At 41.8% G+C, this 19,776-nt stretch overlaps 1 protein-coding gene across 2 annotated transcripts in view; it reads right to left on the bottom strand.

The window, feature by feature from the left end:
* Positions 1 to 19,776, bottom strand: part of LOC125428416 (serine/threonine-protein phosphatase 2A catalytic subunit alpha isoform) — a 75,979-nt gene that overhangs the window by 19,419 nt on the left and 36,784 nt on the right. Inside the window, exon 1 of one of the 2 annotated variants that reach the window (XM_048488475.1) lies at positions 3,055 to 3,485. The exons of the other annotated variant lie outside the window; for it this stretch is intronic. Within the exon in view, the coding sequence (XP_048344432.1) occupies positions 3,055 to 3,156 (102 nt within the window). The 5' untranslated portion in view covers positions 3,157 to 3,485. Of the gene's footprint in view, positions 1 to 3,054; positions 3,486 to 19,776 lie in introns of those variants that run through there. 2 annotated transcript variants of the gene reach the window in all.

The following is a 19,776-nucleotide window of genomic DNA, read 5'->3' as shown; positions in this document are numbered from 1 at the left end:
ACCTTCTCAGGCCTCCCTTCCAAGGAACAGTACTACGCCGGGTTGCAGCTGCAGGAACAACCTTGAAGGGTGACAGAAGCAGGTATGTTAACTTACATTTACTGTTACTGTGTCTGGGTTGTTGAATGTTGCTGTAGTGTAGTGACGTGAATGGCTTGGTAGGGATCAGGGCTGGCAAATGTGCCCCCTGGCATGATCTGGTATGGTTGCACCACTGGACAGTATCTGGGTTGCTAAATGTTGCTGTGGTGTACCTAGTTCTGTCATGTTCATTATGTTTTGTTGGCTTCATTTTAAGAGGTGGAGGTATTGCTAAGGATGTGGAAGGCAGTAGGGAAGTAATGTTCTTCTGGAGGGGAAAATGCTGGTTTTCCCCCTCCATTTGAAACAGTGGGCGGTGTGAGGTGGGGTGAGGCTTGCTGTTATGCCCAGCTGGCTCTGTGGTGGAGATTTCAATGGAGGGCTCTGGGTAGGGACACCAAATTTCCCACAGGGCTGCTGGTGAGTCTCCTGAAAGGAACCAGCCAACTTCAGTGAAGTTTGCTTGGGAGGGGCAAATGATATGGGCACTCAATTGAAAGTGAACCTGGTGCCCACAGAACAAGTCCCCAACCATCCAAATTTCAGAAAAGTTGGCTGGCTCCTTTGAGGAGACTCAACAGCAGCCCTGTGGAAAATTTGGTGCCCCTTCCCAGAACAAAAACCCCACCAGAGCCCCCAATAAAATCTCCACCACAGAGCTAGCTGGGCATAACAGCAAGCCCCATTTAAGTCTATGGTGAGAAAAAAGCTAATTACTTTTTCCCACCATAGAACTTGCTGAAGAGATTCTCTGGTCTGATGTGGCTCCATTGTAGCCAATGGGGAATTTCTGGGGTGTCTGTAGGGTGCACATCTTTCAAGGTAAAGGCACCAAACTTTCAGGGTGGCTTCAGGAGACCCTCCTGGCAAGTGCACCCAGGTTTGGTGAACTTTGCTTCAGGGGGCAGTAGGAGATGGGCTCTACCCTTTTGGGGGTCCACAAAATTGAACCCCCTGAAGCAAAGTTCACCATCTCCTGGAGCCACCCTGAAAGTTTGGTGCCTCTACCTTGAAAAATGTGCACCCTGCTTACAGTCTCATTGGCTGCAATGGAGCCATGTCAGTTCAAAAGGAGAATCCGGAGAAATTTCTCAGGGTCCCTGTCAGGGGCTCATTTTCTATGCTAGTGGCACCAAAATTGCACGGTATCTTTAGGAAACTTTATTGACGATAACACCCAGGTTTGGTGAAGTTTTGTTCAGGGAGTGCAATTTTATGGACCCTCAAAAGGGTAGTCCCCATCTCCTATTAGCTCCCATTGGAAGCAATGGGGCACCTCCTTTGGGGGTCCATAAAATTGCATCCCCTGAACCAAACTTCACCAAACATGGGTGGCATCATCAAAAGAGTCTCCTGAAGATACCCTGCAATTTTGGTGATGCTTGCTTAAAAATAAGCCCTTTCAACCATTTACACATAAAAATGCGCCCTTTCAACCTTTTACAAAAAAAGCGCCCTTTCAATCATTTACATAAAAATGCACCCTTTCAACCATTTATACAAAAAGGCTCATTCAACAAACACATGAGAAACTTTATTGACTCTAAGTTTAAATCTCAATCCTAAACCAGTTTATGTTCAGTCCATCCCACCAATTTCAACGAAAGTGGCAAACCAAGTAAGAGTATTCACACTCAGAATATTATTGTGCTCTCTAATGCAGCATGTAGCTGAAAATTTTAATAAGTCTAATGAAAGCTGAAAGTACTACAAATACAACCAAATTAAATATAACCTGAAATATATTATGCTACTCAAATCTCCAAATCTTTAATCCATCAAAGAAATACTATCAGCTCTTCTGAATCTGGCAGGCCAAGTGTCAGTAAAAGACTGACAAATAATTCACACGAAATAATTAAATTAAAAACACAAACACTAAAAACCATCCAATAAAATATATTCCGAAATGAAAGGATTTTGAAAGAAATTTTACAGCCTAGTGAGTGATGGCATCACTACACACAACTGCAAGATGAAAAACCCATCTGTATCCAGATGGGCTCCAACCGTTCTTTCCCTCATCGCTAACTAGTCTGAGGATGCAAACCACGATGACAACACTTCAAAGCCCGGCTAGGCTCCTTCTAATAGTATTCGCGTTGAACAAGCCAGACTGTGTATTAAAGCAACAAGATCTCACTTCCCCAAACACAAAGCAGCATACCAAGATATGGGTGCTGTATAAGACGGTCGGGCTCTCAGGACAGTGACCCGTTTCTAATTTCCTTCGGGGCCCTTATACCTCCCTATGTGGTAAAAGAAAATCCACCGACAGAGCACTAGGCAAACAGGAGCGTCTCCGGGCATTTTCAGCAAAAGGCGCCATTTTAGGAGACAGCGGGGAAAGGAGGAACCGATGGAGCGGCCGATGCGACAGGAGGCGCAGGGCTGCCAGGAAAAGCGATTCCCGTATCCAGCCCCGAGGGGGGAATAACCTCAGGATCCCACCACAAAGCTGCCCCGCGGGTAAGGCCCTTGCCCCCTCATCCACTCCTTCCCCCATAAAATGCCACACCTGCCGGGAGGACACACCCCACGCACCCTCCCCGGTGCCCTCCCGGGAATCACCTCCGCAGGACCGGCTCAAGGCAGCCGCCGCCGCCGCTCTTTCCTTCCCGACTTAGGCCTCCCCACCTTTCAAATCCCTCCACCTTCATAGTCCCTATGGCGACTCCGGGCAGAGCTTCCCGGATCCCGCGACCCCTGCCGGCTCAACCGCCTTCCTTTCCCACCGCCCCAGGTCCGCTCGGCCAAGGTGTCCCCCGGCCCCTCCCTTGCCCTTCGCAAGGCATCGCTTGACGACCCTGCCACAGCCACAGCCACCACCCCGCTCCGTACTGCTCCTCCACCGGAGGCGGCTTGTCGTCCGCGACCAAGAGCCGCCACCCCCCACCCCGACTTACTTCGCTGCATTGCTCGGCCGCCACCCGCCTCCCCTAGCCAGCCCATCCCCTGGGCCGCGGGACTTGCCTTCTCGCAGAGGCTCTTCACCTGCCCCTCGGAGAGCTGCTTGCATTCGTTCAGCTGCTCCACCCACTGGTCGAGCTCCTTGGTAAAGACCTTCTCCTCCATCGTCGCTGCTCACCCGGCCGCCGGCGCCGCTTCTCCTTCCTTCTTCCCTCCCTCCCTCGCCGGCACCTTCCCTCCCTTGCCGGCCTAAGCCCCGTCCGCCCCCCCTTCCCTCGGCGGGATTCACAGACCGCCGCTTGACAGGACTCGCCGGAAGGAGGGAGAGAGGAAGTCAGGGAGGGGTGGGGACTCTCCGGATCTGTCCCTCCGTCGCGAGGCTCAGGCGTGGACGGCGGCAGCGCCTCCTGGACTCACTCGCTCTCTCTCGGCACCGTGTAATGGCCGCCGCGCCTTGACGTCACCGACTCGGTTTCCACCTTCCTCACAACGGCAAAGAGGACTTTGCGCCTGCTCAGACACAGCGAGGAGAAACCCGTTTACGCATGCGTCAATCCTGCTAGGTTACACCGAGAGTCTGGCGCCTCCGTAAGAAATATCGCGAAAGGTCTCAAGAGAGCATGCGCAGCAGAAGGTGCAGGCTAGACCAATAAGCTTATATTCCTGAGGTGAATTTTTTGGCTGACACTCGGTGGATTATAAAATGTAAAATAAAGCAGTCAAATAGCATGAGAGCGCCAGGAAACAATGCAGTAGGATTAAGATCCTAAAAGTTAGAAACAATGCAAAAAAGTATCAGACACGTCATAAACAATGAAAAAATAGTACAACTATTGAAAAAATGCACTAAGAGCAAAGTACTATATACAGTGAACAGTGTAATAGACTAAAATCCTGTTCAATTTGTAAATTCAAAGAGTGTTTTTATGAAGTGAAGTGAATTAAGGAAGAACAAAGTTCATGCCAAGAAGGACTTTGGAGAGTCAGGGAGAGAAATGGTAAAATCTTAACTTACTGGTTAACAAGCACTATTGCAGCTGTACAGGTAAAATTCTAATAACAGGGAAATGGCCATTGAATTGTAAACCCCCCTAAATCCATTGCATTCAGTGAGCTGAGAAGGTTGTACTGCAGTGTCTTTGGTAAGTTTGAACTACTAGGTCTAAAAATGAGTGAGTAAACTTAGTTATTGAAAGCCCCAGTAACAGGGCATGTTATTATTCATTAACAGCTCAATCCTAAGAGGGTCGAACAGGCAGATACACTGGCCAATAGTCCAGTTAAGCCTACGCAGACCTCTATTCCACTGTGTTGCTTTCAGGTGCCTGTACAGCTCTGCAATGTCTGAGTATGTTCAGTTCAGACCAGGGCACTGCATCCGTAGTATTACCAGACTGACCCATGGTGGGACGAGGGGGACTGTTTTAAGCAGTGCTCCACCAGTCTTCAATAGAGGTGCCCTGGCAATACAGGTTAAAATGGATGCCATCTCCAGCCTTGTACTGTGTAACGTGTAGAAAAAGGATTTGTCTGAGCAAGACTCTCAACCCCCTTATTGGAATGCACAGCAGCCAGCTACACCTTTCCTAATGCTATTAGGAGAACAACAGCTAAGCCCTGAGAAATGGCCACTGCCCTTGAACTGTGCTCACCTGCTCTCATGCTCACAAACGATATGTTAAGTGCGAGCCCTGCCTGATACAATTGAATCTTTCTGACAACTATTCTCTTCTCTCTAATCTCGGCAGTTTCCATTCTTGGAAACCACTACCTCATTTTGAATTGGAATCCAGAATTGTAACACATGTTCCAGTTTTTCCCAACAAAACTTAATATTTTTCTCTTTTAACATTTCAGTTAGGAATATATATTATCTTCCCTTATGTAAAATTCTATTAGTGATTTCTTTCAGAATTAGTATATCCCTGCGGTATATTGGCAATCTTGTATTAAAACACTGCTGCAGGATTTGGTCTCTAATTTTTTTCCTTACAAAATGAACGAGAATATCCCTTGGGACTTTTCTTGTTGCAGCAAATCTAGAATTTATTCTGTAGACCTTGTCAACTTCCTTCTCCATGTCTTCCTCTACATCTCCAAAAAAAACCTGCCAAGGCTACTAGAACCCTTTGTCTAATATCTTCATTTTATGTTCCAGGAATAACTCTTAAATTTTAAATAAAATTCTTTCTCTCTCAACTCTAGTGAAGCTAAATTGTCCAATTCTCTTTCCAGCTCTTTTTAGAAAACTTTAGTTTTCCCCTCCAGAATTTCCACTTTATAATTAGTTTATTTTATTTCTCCGGATATTTGCATTATAAAACTTCCTTTTTTTTTTTTACTTCTGCTCTTTCATTTTTCAGAACCTTTGGTCTATTTTTGTAAGCCTCTCCTCCATTTTTTTTTTCAAATGAATTCAATTTACTAGTCATCTGATCAAAAAAAATTGTAACATTTTTTTCCTGGAGGTATGTGTAAAGATTTTTTTTCTGATTGTAGCCATATTAATTTAACTTCTTATAATCTAACCACCCACCAGTCTCCAAAAGCCTGAGTGAGATAGAAACAGTTCTGTGACTTAGTTTGTTTATATTCCAGTGATCACCATAGCAACACAACCTCAGAGCTGAGTTTTTGTTGTTCCCAATCTTCCTGCAGTCTCTTACCCCAGACAAAATAAACTTTCCACATATATGTGGTTTAATCCTCACAAGTAGCAAACCTCTTCCAGAAGCACTTTAGTTGAAAATTCTCTCTCACACCAGCTGGAGCGTATGTGTGACATTTGAAGGGGAAAAGATAGCATGTAAGCAATAGCGATTATTAATTCTCTTGAAAAGGCACATGGGATTTTGCCTTGGAGATTAAACATACTACTCCCTTTCATGGCAGACAACAAGGTTTCTGGCACCTCTCTTTTAAACAATTAAGCACCATCCTTACCTCCTTTGACAATGGTGGGGGAACCCAATTCAGACTTGGTTGGAAACTCAGGATGCTTGTGGTGGAACTCCTGTACTTCTGCACTGTTTAGAAGGCTGGAGTGGAGAAGACCACCCTTTTCCATTTTGTCTCTGAAGAACAGCACTGTGCTGAAACATACAAGACATCTACTGAGCAAATCGCTGGTGTTGAATTTCTAGCAAACCGGATGCAAGAACTCAAATCTAAAACATTCTACCACAGCACTCCCTCTCTATTTATCACTAGTGAGGAAAATGGAGTCTGATCATGTTCAGGTGCACTTCCATATAATCTTGTTTCATATATACCAAGGCTGAGGAATGAAATCACGTCCCAAGGTTGAGCTCTAGCACCAGCAAATTGTTAGGGAATATGGTACAATGCATTGTTCATCTATGTTGAAATTATCTCCTATCATACCACTCCCAGTCTGATCTACTTCATAATCCAAGGCATGTTTGCTTTCTTGTTCCCTCATCATTAATTTGCAAATGCTGTTAAAAGCCAGATCAGATTACAGGGATAAGCAGGCGGTTGCCATGGATATCTTATGACCCTCAGCATGGTATGGTAACTGAAATGGCATGCATTAAACATGCCCAACATAGCTTAATAGACAGTGTTTCTGCATGGACCACTTATTCCTCATTTTCCACTCAGTTAATCCTCAAGCCATGGATCCAGCTTTTCAGAGTTCCTTCCACACCTCATTAATTTGTAGCAACCTAGAGTCAGGGTGGGGTCAATTTTTTTCTTCACCACTTTCCAAAAATCATACAGATTGTTTGGAGAGTGTGCTGTTGTCATCACATTGCTACTGCCCTTTTAAAAACATCCACACACTATTGCAATACATCAATGTAACACTAAATGTAACACTAAAATACTGTACATCTCCTTGCAAGGTGTAAATGTAACACTAAAATACTGCACATCTCCTTGCAAGGTGGTGGGAAAAGGGTCTTCCCACCTTGTATTTTCAATGTCCTCAGTGGGGGAGGGGGAGTTGTTTGTTTGGAGGAGTGATTCATTGATGTTATTTCTTGGTCTTTCACATCAGAGAATTGCTGTATTGGATTTTAGCTTTATTTTTCCTGACCGGATCAATGATTAAAGTGTTATGGATATGGATGTGGTGGTTCAAATACTAGTGGCATGGGGGTACATTTTCATGCTTATTCTGCCAACGCTCTCAACGTTTACTCCTGGTTTCTGCAAAGAATACACTCCAGAAAAGGAGCTCTGTCTCTTTCATGTTCGTCTGCCATTGCACGTAGGATAGCTCTGGAGGGAAACTTGCTCTGGTTTTGTCATTAGATAAGGCTGGGATGGGATGCCCTGGTGGCCATATGTGGTCCCTGTTATTATTTCATCTGCCCTTGCAGCCAGAACTGGAGGGAGAACCTTATGCTGTAAATATGATAAGTAGTGAATGGCCAATTTTCAGATAACCCAACAGACCTTTATGGAAACCATATTAGACTTTGAAAGGACCGCTACTGCAGTAGACAACAACCATGCAGGAGCCTGTCTTGTTGCTGAATTAGTTGCTTTAGCCATATAGTAGTCAGTGAATGTGAACTACTACAGTGGAGTCCTGGAGCAGTTCAGTGCAGGAATCTCAGAGGTTGGCAAGATTGTCCTTGAAGTACATTTCATGTTGGAACTCGAACTATATTAAAAAACTGTATGCCTGGGCAACCAAGTCATGAATATAAGGGTTTTTTAAAACACACACACACACACACACCCCTCTGCCTCTTATTTCAATACAGGGCTAGGATTACTAAGGAATTGTAATGGTTCTCAGTTATTTATAGTTTTGTAGTTTGGTTGTGTCCTTTCAGTTAATGGATGATTTTGCACATTTGCACATTCTCACACTGTGTTTCAGCAACTGATAGGATACACATACCTTTATAGCCACCTGGCAGGAGGATTGTCAGTATGGTAACTGGAAGAAATTCTACTCCATCCTTCTCCAGGGAGTAATGGATGACTCCAACCAATTCATTGATGCAGAGGGCTCATGGAGTGACAGGAACTATGATGCTTTTGTGTTTTGCAGCTTTTCAGCCTGTGTAGCAATGAACACCAGATTTTTTTTTGTTAAGGGAAACCTCGCCCCACTCTGGAGGATGTTTCTATGTCATTGGGTGTGTTGATGGAGCATACCCAATGAGGTGCAGGCTAATGAAACCACCCCCGGGAAACGGGGACAAGTGCCAGAGGAACTTTGATTATGTTCTTTGCAGGGCCAGAAATGTTGAGCATGCCACATCTCATCCTTCCTTTTATTCATCCATCCATCCATCCATCCATCCATCCATCCAATTTAATATACCGCCCACCCCTGAAGGGCTCTTTTTGGAGAGGGAGAGGCTCATTAGAAATGTGTACAGATGTGTGGTTTTTAAACAATATATTTAAAGACATCACATTATTTCTAGGCAGTGGTGCATTACCCATGTTCTTCAAAATAAAAAAAATTAGAACAGGGTGGGCAGAGAATTCTGAGGGTCATGTGATCACACAGGACTTTAATGTACAAGTGCAAAAGTAAAATATCCATTAGAAATTGAGAGAAAATGGATTACCGGGGTTTTCTGGAAAGATCAGAGATAATAAAGAAAAAACCAGAAGTTGCATAAATGCCCCACAAGGTTATGGGAAAACAGGAAAAAGACTCACTTCCCAACAGGACTGAACCTGGGGCAAATAACCCATGAAGCTTTAATCCACAGGAATGTATTCCTAAGGACAGAAGGATTTCAGTCCATGAAGCATGACTTTGTTGTCTCACCCACCCATAGCCACAAGTGGACAAAAAAGGGCAGTATCCTATCAAAAAGTTGTCACATTTCTCCAATAAACACTAGCATTTCAAGTGTAAATTGTTTATGTGAAAAGGAGAAAGAAGGTATTGATGTAGAAAGGTGGGAATCGTTTATGTGAGTGACTAGAACAAAATTAGCAGTTACTGGAGCTGGAGAGACCTGATTTTAAAAAAAAAACCTGCAGCAGGAAGGGTGGGAGGAATAAAATCATATTAGACGCAAGTAAATCAGAGGGGCGTGGAGAATGGAGTAAATATTGTGAGGTATCAGACTCAGAGCAAAGCAAAGAGAGAGAAAGAGGACAAAGCAGTGTTTCACAATACTACAAGCCAGCTTGTGATTGCTTGAGTTTTTGAAAAGTCAGCATTTTTCTGTGTTACTCACATTTTATGACTCCAGGGCAGTGAGGAAAATACAATGAGTGTTACTTGGTTATGAAAAGCTGTTCACAAATAACTTTGATTGGGATATCTTAATAGACACATTTCCTGCACAATCATGTCAGAATCTACGTTACGTATGCATGACAGCCTGCATAGAAATATTAACATGATTTAGTTTCATTAGAATTACACATAATTAAGTGGTGAAGTTATGAATTCCTTGGGCCTTTTCTTTAGTGGGATGGTTGTAGCAAGCTGACCATGTTGGAACCCCCAGCCTGTAATAGGCTTTATAAAAGGAGGAGGGCAGTGAAATGGAGAAGGTGTAATGCAGGTGTGATTAAACTGTATGATGCCAAACGGATTTCAGGGTGAAGCTAGGGTTACTGGGTTACAGCAACCACACTGTGAAGTCGGTGAGGCTGAGAAAGTCAGAATATGGACTTGCACCTCGTTCTTCTGGATCCAGTGCTCTAATTACACACATTCTGGTTGGAAGAACAGCCATTACCAGCTTCTCTGACCCAGTAGCAATTTGAGCAAAACATTAGGTCTGTTTTATATGTTCTAATACAATTTAATAGTATCTCTTCTACCACATCTTGTTCTTTAAAAAGCCTTGAGATTTTTTTTTCATCATGCCCTGAAACACATTACTCCCTCCCCCTTTTGAAATTAGCATATATTCTGAAGAAATAAGTAATGGTGCATTTCTCAGTAGTTTAGGCTGTTTATTTGTTACAATAAAAGAAATTACACTGCCATTACACTTGAATTAATATTTTAAGAAGCCAGTGTAGCTACCTGAAATTTTAAATATGCTGAAGGGCCTGTAAAACGGTTTTGTTCCACCGGGCTTTTGGTGAGGCCAGCCGCGGATTCCCTCTCCAGGATGGGCCCCTGTGTTGCGTGCTGTTCCGCTCTTGGCACGCCCAATATAATATCTAAAGTGCACTGCTACCCCGCCTGGCCTTAGGATCGGGCGTCACACTTTTATAATGTATTTTATAATGCTGTCTGATGCTGCTAGGTTTTAAGAAATCTGTAAATTGTTTTAACTTATTTAATGTATTTTATGGTGTGTAATGTAATGGCCTATAGTGTGTAATATTGTTTTGGCCTTCTGTATACTGCCCAGAGCCCTTTGGGGATGGGCGGTTTAAAATCCAATAAATAAATAAATAAATAAATACATACATACATACATACATACATACATACATACATACATACATACATACATACATACATACATAAGTTCTTAATTTGAGAACAACTAAAGATTATCATCACAGTTCCTAACTTCAGGCTATGTATTTTGATTCATTGTTTCTCCTTTATCAATTTACATTTCTGATAATACGTTTCATTTTTCCCACCCCCTTCCTCTCTCTCTCCCTCTCCAGTAGTGTAAATGGGTTCGGGAGCTAGAGCCCTGGGCACCGCTCCCTATGATAACATGGGAGTGCATTGCAAGGATACCCCCCCCCAACTGTGCCGTGCCTTGGGGGGGTTGGGGCAGGGGTGCAATTGGCCAACCAGCAGGGCTGGTCCCGCCCCCAAACTCCATAAGGGGCTCAAGAGCAGGGCCAGCCTGGCTCACTGCCCCCAAACTTCACATGGAGTCCAAAGGGGCATGGCCCCATTTGATGCTGACCTCAACTTTCTTGGGTCCAGCTTTACACTGCAGGCTTCAAGCATAAAGTTTAAAGCTACACCCAAGCCACACTAAGGCCAGGATCAAATTGTGCAAGCTGAGCTGACGGAATCCAGCCTCTGATCCTCTGGTCAAGTGGTGCTTGGGGGTGGAGTCAACAATACAAAGCTGGAGTCAGTTAGCTTAGCTTGTTCAGTTTGATCCTGGCCTTAGTGAATTGAAACCTGAAGTTTAAAGCTGGACCCCAGTGAGTTGAAGCCAGCATCAAACAGGCCACACCCCCTCAAACTCCATGTGGAGTTCAGGGGTCACAAGAGCCCAGCTGGCTCTACTCCGGAGCTCACATGTGGAGTTTGGGAACAAAGCCAGCCCTGCTGGTCAGCCAACTGCACCTCTGTCTCAAACTCTACTGTCTAAAACTTGGGAGTGGGGCACAGCTGTGGGAGGCAGCACCTGAGGTGAGTTCCTGGTGCCATTTTAACTACACCTCTATCTATCTATCTATCTATCTATCTATCTATCTATCTATCTATCTATCTATCTATCTATCTATCTATCTATCTATCTATATTAAATTACATTTTTATACCATGTAATCCACTTTATTTTATTTAGTTTTTAACTAAATCCTATATTCAAGATTTGTAGGCAGCTACAACATTAAAATATTTCCATACATAAAAGCATTGTTTAAAAATGCTGCAACATACAGAAGTTAAAATCCCAGCCCTAACCCTAACCCTTACCCCACATCCCCACCTTCAAGCAGCAGCATCATAGAAACGGCATCTGAGAGACTAACCAAATGACTGGGTGAAGAGGAAAGTCTTCATCAGGTGCCAAAACCCATAAAAGGTAGGTCCCCAACAAAGCTCTGAGGAGAGGTTATTCCAAATCTTGTTGTGGGCGGGGGGGGGGGGTTACCACAGGGCATATCCCTGTGACCTCAGTGCCTGGGCAAATACATACAACCACAAACATTCCTTTAGGTAGGTGGGGGGAAATTTTCCATCTACAGAAATATTCAAGTGGATCCCAGCCATTTTAAGGGTTCATACATTACATTTGTAATGTATGTAATGTCATACATTACATTGCTAAAGCTTGTGTAGGAATATAATGTTAAGGGGCCACAAGACCCTTGTTGACATACTGAAGCTGACATATTACTTTGGACAGTACTGGGATCTTGGGTGGGAACACTCAGAATTTTACCCTTCTGTAGAGTCACTGTTATTCTCACACGTGTAATTAAGTGCTCCAAAAATAATGCTAAACATTGACTTTCACACCAGCTGATAATCAGATCATAGGTTTCCTCTTGGAAAACTGTGAGCACATGCTTTTCTCACTTTGTTGGTATTATTGGAAAGAGAAGGGGCCAGGATTTTCCATCATTATATACATTATACATACTAAGCAAAACCAAGCCATTTATAAAGATATCCATCTGTGTACACATCTGACCTTTTATAATTTTAATGTGAAAGACCTAGAAGTGTATTATTAAAATTCAAAATTAATACAGGAGGCCAACAAAGCACTAGTTATCACCATGTGTAATTGTAATGCAGAAACTCTTTGAAAAGCCATTGTTGAATCATATTTCACTTTGGATTAACATATTTTTATCTCCTTTTGTTCTCTGGACAACACAATACCAAACTTCACTGCCTGGTGCCTTTGGTGTTATAAATAGATAGTGATGCAATTAGAATAATTATTGTAGGTCTGAATATAGTTTGCATTCTTACATAACAAAATGTTCTAAGTCAGAGCCTCTATTAAAAGGGAGGAGTAGAAGGGTGTGCTGTGGCAACCTGAAATTATTTATGTATCACTGTTTGGTTGCCATAGAACAGATCATGAACATGCCTTGTTTCTTTGGCAGGAGAAATTTGCAAGCAAGTGTAATGCATGTGAAAGTTGGTGCCTTGATTAATAGATGAGGCTCTATCACAACTTTCTGATTCATATGCCACACTTACTACTCACCTTGCAATGAAAGAAGGCAGGCATCTTTACCTGTTCAGTTACTGTACACCATAATAGAAGAAGAAGAGTTTGGATTTATGCCTTGTCTTTCTCTCCTGTAAGGAGACTCAAGGCAGCTTACAAACTTATTTCCCTTCCTCTCCCCATTCCCTATACCACCACAGTTGATTGCCAGCTAGGACTGCCAGTCCTGGGTTAGGGCATATCTAAAAATTTTGAAGTTGGAGCCCGAGGAGGTGGGTTTTGGGGGAGGGGAGGGACTTCAGTGGGCTATAATGCCATAGAGTCCACCTTCCAAAATGACAATTTTCTCCAGATGAACAGATCTCTGTTGCCTGAAGATCAGTTGTAATCCCCAGGAAACCCTATTGACAGTCCCTGCTAGACCAGCTGTTGCCAGAGACCTGTTTGACACTCATCACCTGCCTCTTGCTGTGGCAGAGAGTGGCAGGTCATGCTAACAGGCAGCTGGGTAGTGAGAGGTCCCACACACACCCAGCATGGGGCCCATGGCAACTGTCCTGCTCAGAAAGATGTAACTTTGTTTAGGGATATACTGAGTGGTCTGTCCTGAGATAATGGCTGAGACAGACAGCTCCAAATAAGAAGGGCGGAAAATAAGACTGTTTCTGGACATTATTTGACCAAATTATCTGGGAATAACAAAATTTTCTTCATGCAAGTCTGAGCAACATGACATAACACAGAATGCCACCAGATATGATGGCAGGTCTGCTATTGAGTCCCCACTTCCTCCCCAACTTCTGCAATTCCATATAGGCAACAAAAACAGGTGGTTTATCAAGCCACTAGTAGACATGTATTGCTGGTAGAGTACTTTTGCCTTAAAGGATTACAAATTATGTAGAAAGTATGTAATTGGATAAAGAAAGAATGGATTGCAGTAAAATTGACTTTACAATATGATTCCATTTAGCCAAGCCTCATTCTAGACACAGAGATTGTTTATCTGTTGTATTATAGGAAGGTTCAGTGTTAGGATAAACTGTATGGAGCATGAGACAGGGAAAAGAAAAAAGCAAACAAACCAATCTTTAGTGCTCTCTCAACTCTTAAAGAAATTGGAAGAAGTGTCAGATGATTTGATGAACTAAAGGAACAGTACATAGAAGGGGAAAAAGTTGAAAATGGGTGAGGTTTAAGTACACAGAAAGAAATTGTGCAAGTTGTCAAAAATAAAGGCGTGTACATTACTGGAATGTTGCAGCAAGAATTACTTATTCTATAACAAACTCTGTTTGGTTTCAGGTGATTATTGTACATAATCCAGCATTCAACAACAAACACTTTATGTTCTTCAGAATATTGCAGCTGTTGGAAACACCATGTCTTTGTGGATGATGTAGAAAAGTCAGAGACAGGCAGTGTAATGATGAACCATTCTGGAACCCAGCAGGACAAAGAAAATTCCTAGGGCTTGACTCTCCTGTTCAGCTATTCTTAGTGTAGAAAACAAGGGAAAGGGAATTGTCTGAAGAGATCTCATGAGGGATGTGATCAGTGCCACATCTAAGCAGGGATTTTGACTGATGTCTAGTGGGCTCAAAGGATGGTCATAGACCTCCAACAATTTCAATGACAAAGCAGAAATGCAGTAGGTATAGTTTTTCTCTGGATAAATGAGGTAATAGAAAAGCTGCACATAAAGCTGACGTATGAAGTCAGACCATGAGTCTATCATGTCTGTTTCATCCTTATTTGTGACAGAAAGCTGCTGTCCAAGATTTAAGACAGAAGTTGTTTGTATCATCTACTACCTGATTTTTTTAGCTGGAGATGACAGGAATTGAATCTGTGACCTTCCATAATGCAAAGCGGGTATTCTACCACTGAGCTACAGACTTTTCCTGCTTAATTTTTGTTCTACCAAGATAGACAACTCTTTACATTGTGTAAAGCTTATTACATTTAGCTGTATACTATATCACAGTTTCAAGAAAATCATACAGGAATAAAATAGATGAATTCTCTAATTTGATATATTCATAAATTTTACAACTCTATATATATCAGCCAACATGGCAAAATGCAATTCAAAAGAAACACAACTTGTGCTGAGTTATTTTCATCGGTACAGTGTTGTGTCAGTTACATTTAAAAGGCTTGTGGCCCATGAGGTCAGATTATCTGGATAACTGTCTAGCTCAGTGGTTTAAAGTGTATATTTGTGTTTGTGAAATTCCACCTCCTGCTTATTTGTAGACTGCCTTTCTACGAATATATTTTTAAAGGGTTTGCAATATAGACCAAATAAATAAATATCAAATAAAACCATTTATTGCAGCAGTATGAACATTTCATAAAACCATTAAGTGACAGCTAATGAAACTCCCAGGAGATATGAGTCTCATAGCCTTGGGGGAACTAAAGAGATGGCTCTAGTTCTAGTACAGTTACTGCCAATTTTTTTAAAGGAATTCAGAGCAGAACTTTGCTGGCCAATACTAAAAAGAGGGAATACATAAAAGACACTCCCTCAAGTACCCAGGACACAAGTCCTTTAAAACTTTAAAAGTAGCATTTTGACATGCACCAGGAAACCAGTCACTAGCTAGCGTAATTGTTGAAGCAGAGATTCTATTTGCTCCTTCTTGTTCACACTCACAGCACTCAAAAGATGACCAGCCATATTTTGGGCTTACTGAATTTTCAGAAACATAGAAGCAGTACCATCTACTTAGGAGTAGTTAACACCTAATACTAGTTCAGAGCCTCAACTGACTTCCCTGATTAAGAAACAGAGGAGTATCATCTACATACTGATGGCATCAATTTATAAACCCACTGAATAATCTCTCTCAGGAGCTTCATATTCAACAATATGTTGGGCAAGACTGATCTCTGTAGAATACCATCGAAGAAACCCTAGAAAGTGGAACAGAAATCCCTCAGCATTACACCACATCAGGGCAATTGTAGCAAAAAGTGCAGCTTGTAATGGAAATACAATGCAAGGTCTTCCAGGGATGAGAGATTAATCATTTTACGAACTAAACCATGAAAAAAAGGACTGATACCACTGATCACAAGTTGAAGTCCCGTCTTTGTCTGGGACATAATATTTACCTTGGTATCTTGATAACTTTCTAATCTATATCATATAATGCAGTTACAAATTACTTTTTTTGTCATCAAAGACTGGAACAGATGGTGATGGCTTTGTTGACAAGCTGTGTCTACTGAGTTATGTTGTCACAAGACTTTATCTCCTCTGAAAGACAGCTGAAAGGAATATAGACTTTGGGAGATAGCTTACTAGAAGTGATGTACTGTTAAGCAACCCTGCTGCATATCACTGAGTCAAACTTTGAGCTGGAGCCAAATTCCAATTGTATGACCTATTTAGAAGGGAAAAGGGGTGTTTTCTTTTGCTACTATAATTCACGTGTACAACCATGCTATTCTCAACTCCACCCAAAATCCTATACATATACATCCCAGGTAAACCAAGACAGGGAAACAGTGTGGTCTAGGTTTACAAGTGGGAGAAAAACACATTTAATTACTATATTGTCGTTTCATATAGTGCTTTTTACAGTCACCAGAACACTTGCACCAAGAACCAACATGGGTTTTCTTCAAGGTAGAGTCAAAGTTCAGCAGGGTGATACAATCCTACTATTATACAGTACTTGATCCCAGAGCCATTTGTGCAAGTTTGACAGTAACAAACAAGGCTAAATTGAACAATGGACTAAATACTCTACAGCAGGATGTCAAACATGTGGCCCGGGGACCAGATTCTGCCCCTTGAGAGGGTTTATCCAGCCTCTGAGACAGCTGAAGCACCCACTCCCTTTGTCAGTTGAGGCAGCCGCCATCCCCGCCCCCCGAGACCAGCCAGGTCACATTTATGTCATATCCGGCCCTCATAACAAATGAGTTTGACACTCCTGCTCTATCACAACTTAAGCAGGGGGTAGTGCCATAACACTATTAGAATTCCATGGAATGTGAATATGTTATTCTACTCTATAAATAGGGCTAAAATTAGAATTCTCTCCGAGGCTGGTTCCATGTGACCATTAATTTTTCAAATTGCTATAATCTGTATTTCAGCACAAGCTAGAGATGTACTTTCCTGCACGTTTGGGCGGGGGAGGATTTAGAACTACCGGTAATTTTGGAATTAACTGATAAAAATATTTCACAAGAGCCTATGGCTGTTTTATTGTATGGTCAGAAAGACAGAATAGATGACAAGGGTCTAGAATTAATTGCTGTTGTGGCCACGTTACATATTGTTGTTGCTAGAAGTCCCAGGATACTCTACCTATATCTGTCTAGCTCACATCTGAAAATCACTCATTTATCAAGATTAAAATTGTATAGGGACATTTTATAATCAAAGACCTTAAAATACACTTGGATACATTTATAGAAAAATGGTGCCTTTAAAAAATCTGTTGCAATTATGTTAGAGGCTGAATTAAGTTTACAAATTTTAAAGTATTTTAAAATTTTATACACTCCTTATTCACTTCATGTGTACTGCAGCATTCCTATATAGGATTGCCAACTGCCTGTAGAAAAATGTCCTGGCCTTTTAATAGAAGTGTGATGTGAGGAAGTGGGCAGTTGAAGCTTTTCAGGGGATAGACAACATCATATGGAAAATAAGACTGATGACTGCCTGGATAAAAAATATCGGGACCCTTTAATAGAGGTCTAATAGGCTGTTATTTATCAGGTGAGGAAAACCTTCAGGTACCTGTTCCTTTGTTAAAGGGACAAGACATCATTCTCAAGTCATGTAGCAACCCTACAAATAAACAACATCTTATTAAACACCTATTAGATATGAAGGGCATTGTTCTCCAGGCTACTTGACAACTCCTTTCCTTGGGGCAGGACTTTAAATGCTCTTGAATTCATTTTCAAAAATAGTCGTAATTATGACAACTAAATAAAAAGGTGTGGATACTACAGTTAAGAAAAATACAATAATTAAAACCTTCCCACAGCTGAATAAGAATGCATTAAGGTAGTCCATGAGTGAACAAGTAGTAACCAATTAAGCAGATGCTACTTTAAAACAACATAGGCAATGAAGGTTTTAAAAGCCTTCCTCTTTGAAAATGTTCAATGCCTCTGTTGTTTTAAAGGAATTGCTAATTCTTCAATGATGCTTAATTAGTTACTTCCTGAATGTATCCTTAAACAGTTCCCTTTCAGGGGGGAAAGTTTTCAATGACTGCATTTCTTCTTGATCCAATACATGACCATTAATTGTTTGAAAATCATAATTATAATTTTAAGTGTTTTTTTAATCTCATAAAAAACTATCACATTTAGTACAAAGGAGTACCTTCTTCCCTGCCAAAGGATCCATTACTGGGTCACCATAAATGAACAGGGAGTAATTACTTAGAGCTAAGGAGCAAAAGTGGCAGGGAAATTAGTATAAAGACAACTGTGTGGAGAAGAAAGAATTTTCTGAACTAGGATTACTTTCAAGTAAAGATGTTGGTGGAGCCTTATGTTTGAGGGCAGATACTGACAGATTGTTAAGGATAAATACAATCTGCCTTAGGTTAAGTACTGATTGGAACCCATGTTTTGATTCTGCTTGGAGGTGAATTCTTCACCAGAGCAAAAAGGTCATCATGCAGAATCATTCTAAGTGAAGACCATGGTGGCTATAACTTCAAAGAGTAGGGGCACATGTCCAACTGTGCGGGACTTTTAAAATGCCAGCATCCAGAAGATGAAAAGATATGCCATTTTAGGGAGTCATTAAGTCATAAAATCTTTCCTCATACAGAGATACATTTCCCTGTGATTTAATCTCTACGAGGCTTCACAGAAAAACAGGTTCTTATGAGTCACCTGGCCTCTGGCAGAAATGGTTGACACTCCTTTGACTTCACACAAATTCTTTCCATTTTTAACATCAGGCTCTGTCCTATGACTTCATGAGGGAAAAGGCAACAAAAAGAACAGAGGCATTTTTTAATCATCTGGCAGCTGATAAATGAGGTTCCACCACATGCTATTAAAGTCACAAAGGGGAAGAAGTGTTAACAATCTGCCTCAAAATTCAATACATGGCGCAAAAGATTGGATGCATTGATCTATGGGACACAATGACTGGAGATCTTAATTTGCATTCCTCTCCACACAGTCCTTTCTGGACAGAGGTAGGTTCATTCCTAGGGGTGCTGCACCTATGTGAGTCAGGAAGCTGCAGTAGGGAACTGGAAGGGGGGTCAAATGCTTTCTCCTCCCTCTTCCATCAAAGCTGAGGAAAGAGGCATAAAGGGTTGATTTTGCCTCCTTTCATGGTGGGATCTATGACCACATAGATCCTGCAACTCCAAGAATAAATTTTCCCAATTTCAAAAAGAACTGCTGGGGAGAAGGGAAAATAGGCAAGGCCTACAACTGTCCGCTAATCGGTCACGGAATCCTACCAAATGATTACAGATGCAAGATTCACTGTGAAGTGAGCCCTGCTCCCTCTCCAAGTAAGATTCCTCCTGGGCAAATTTACTCAGAAGGAAGTCCAGTGGGTATTAATAGGCCTTTCACACAAATAAACTTACACAGCATTGCAGACTTTGTATGGTACAGCTTGGATCCCAACCTTTTTACTTGCACCAACATGCCTGTCTGGAGTGCTAGATCAGTATGTTTGCAACCCCAGCACAGCATAATTTAAAAATACTATAGCAGTTAAAGATACCCTATCCCAAATTCTTCTGTCTTGGCACAGTGTATGTTAGAAATGAGATATAAAATTCTTTGATAAGTTATTTATAAATACTACCATGAACACCAGATCTTGGGCATGGAGCCTGCAACATTTCAGATCTGTAGACTATGCTTGACCGTTGCTGCCATTAGTTTTAAAGCATGTTAATTAGCCAGTGTCACTTACTAGACAGGTTTCTTTTCATTGTTGAATGTGTGAGGCTAAATACAAGAA

Source organism: Sphaerodactylus townsendi, linkage group LG03 (assembly GCF_021028975.2).
Source record: "Sphaerodactylus townsendi isolate TG3544 linkage group LG03, MPM_Stown_v2.3, whole genome shotgun sequence".
Lineage (NCBI taxonomy): Eukaryota > Metazoa > Chordata > Lepidosauria > Squamata > Sphaerodactylidae > Sphaerodactylus > Sphaerodactylus townsendi.
Note: the sequence above shows the minus strand (reverse complement) of the source record. Positions and strands in the feature narration are given on the sequence as shown.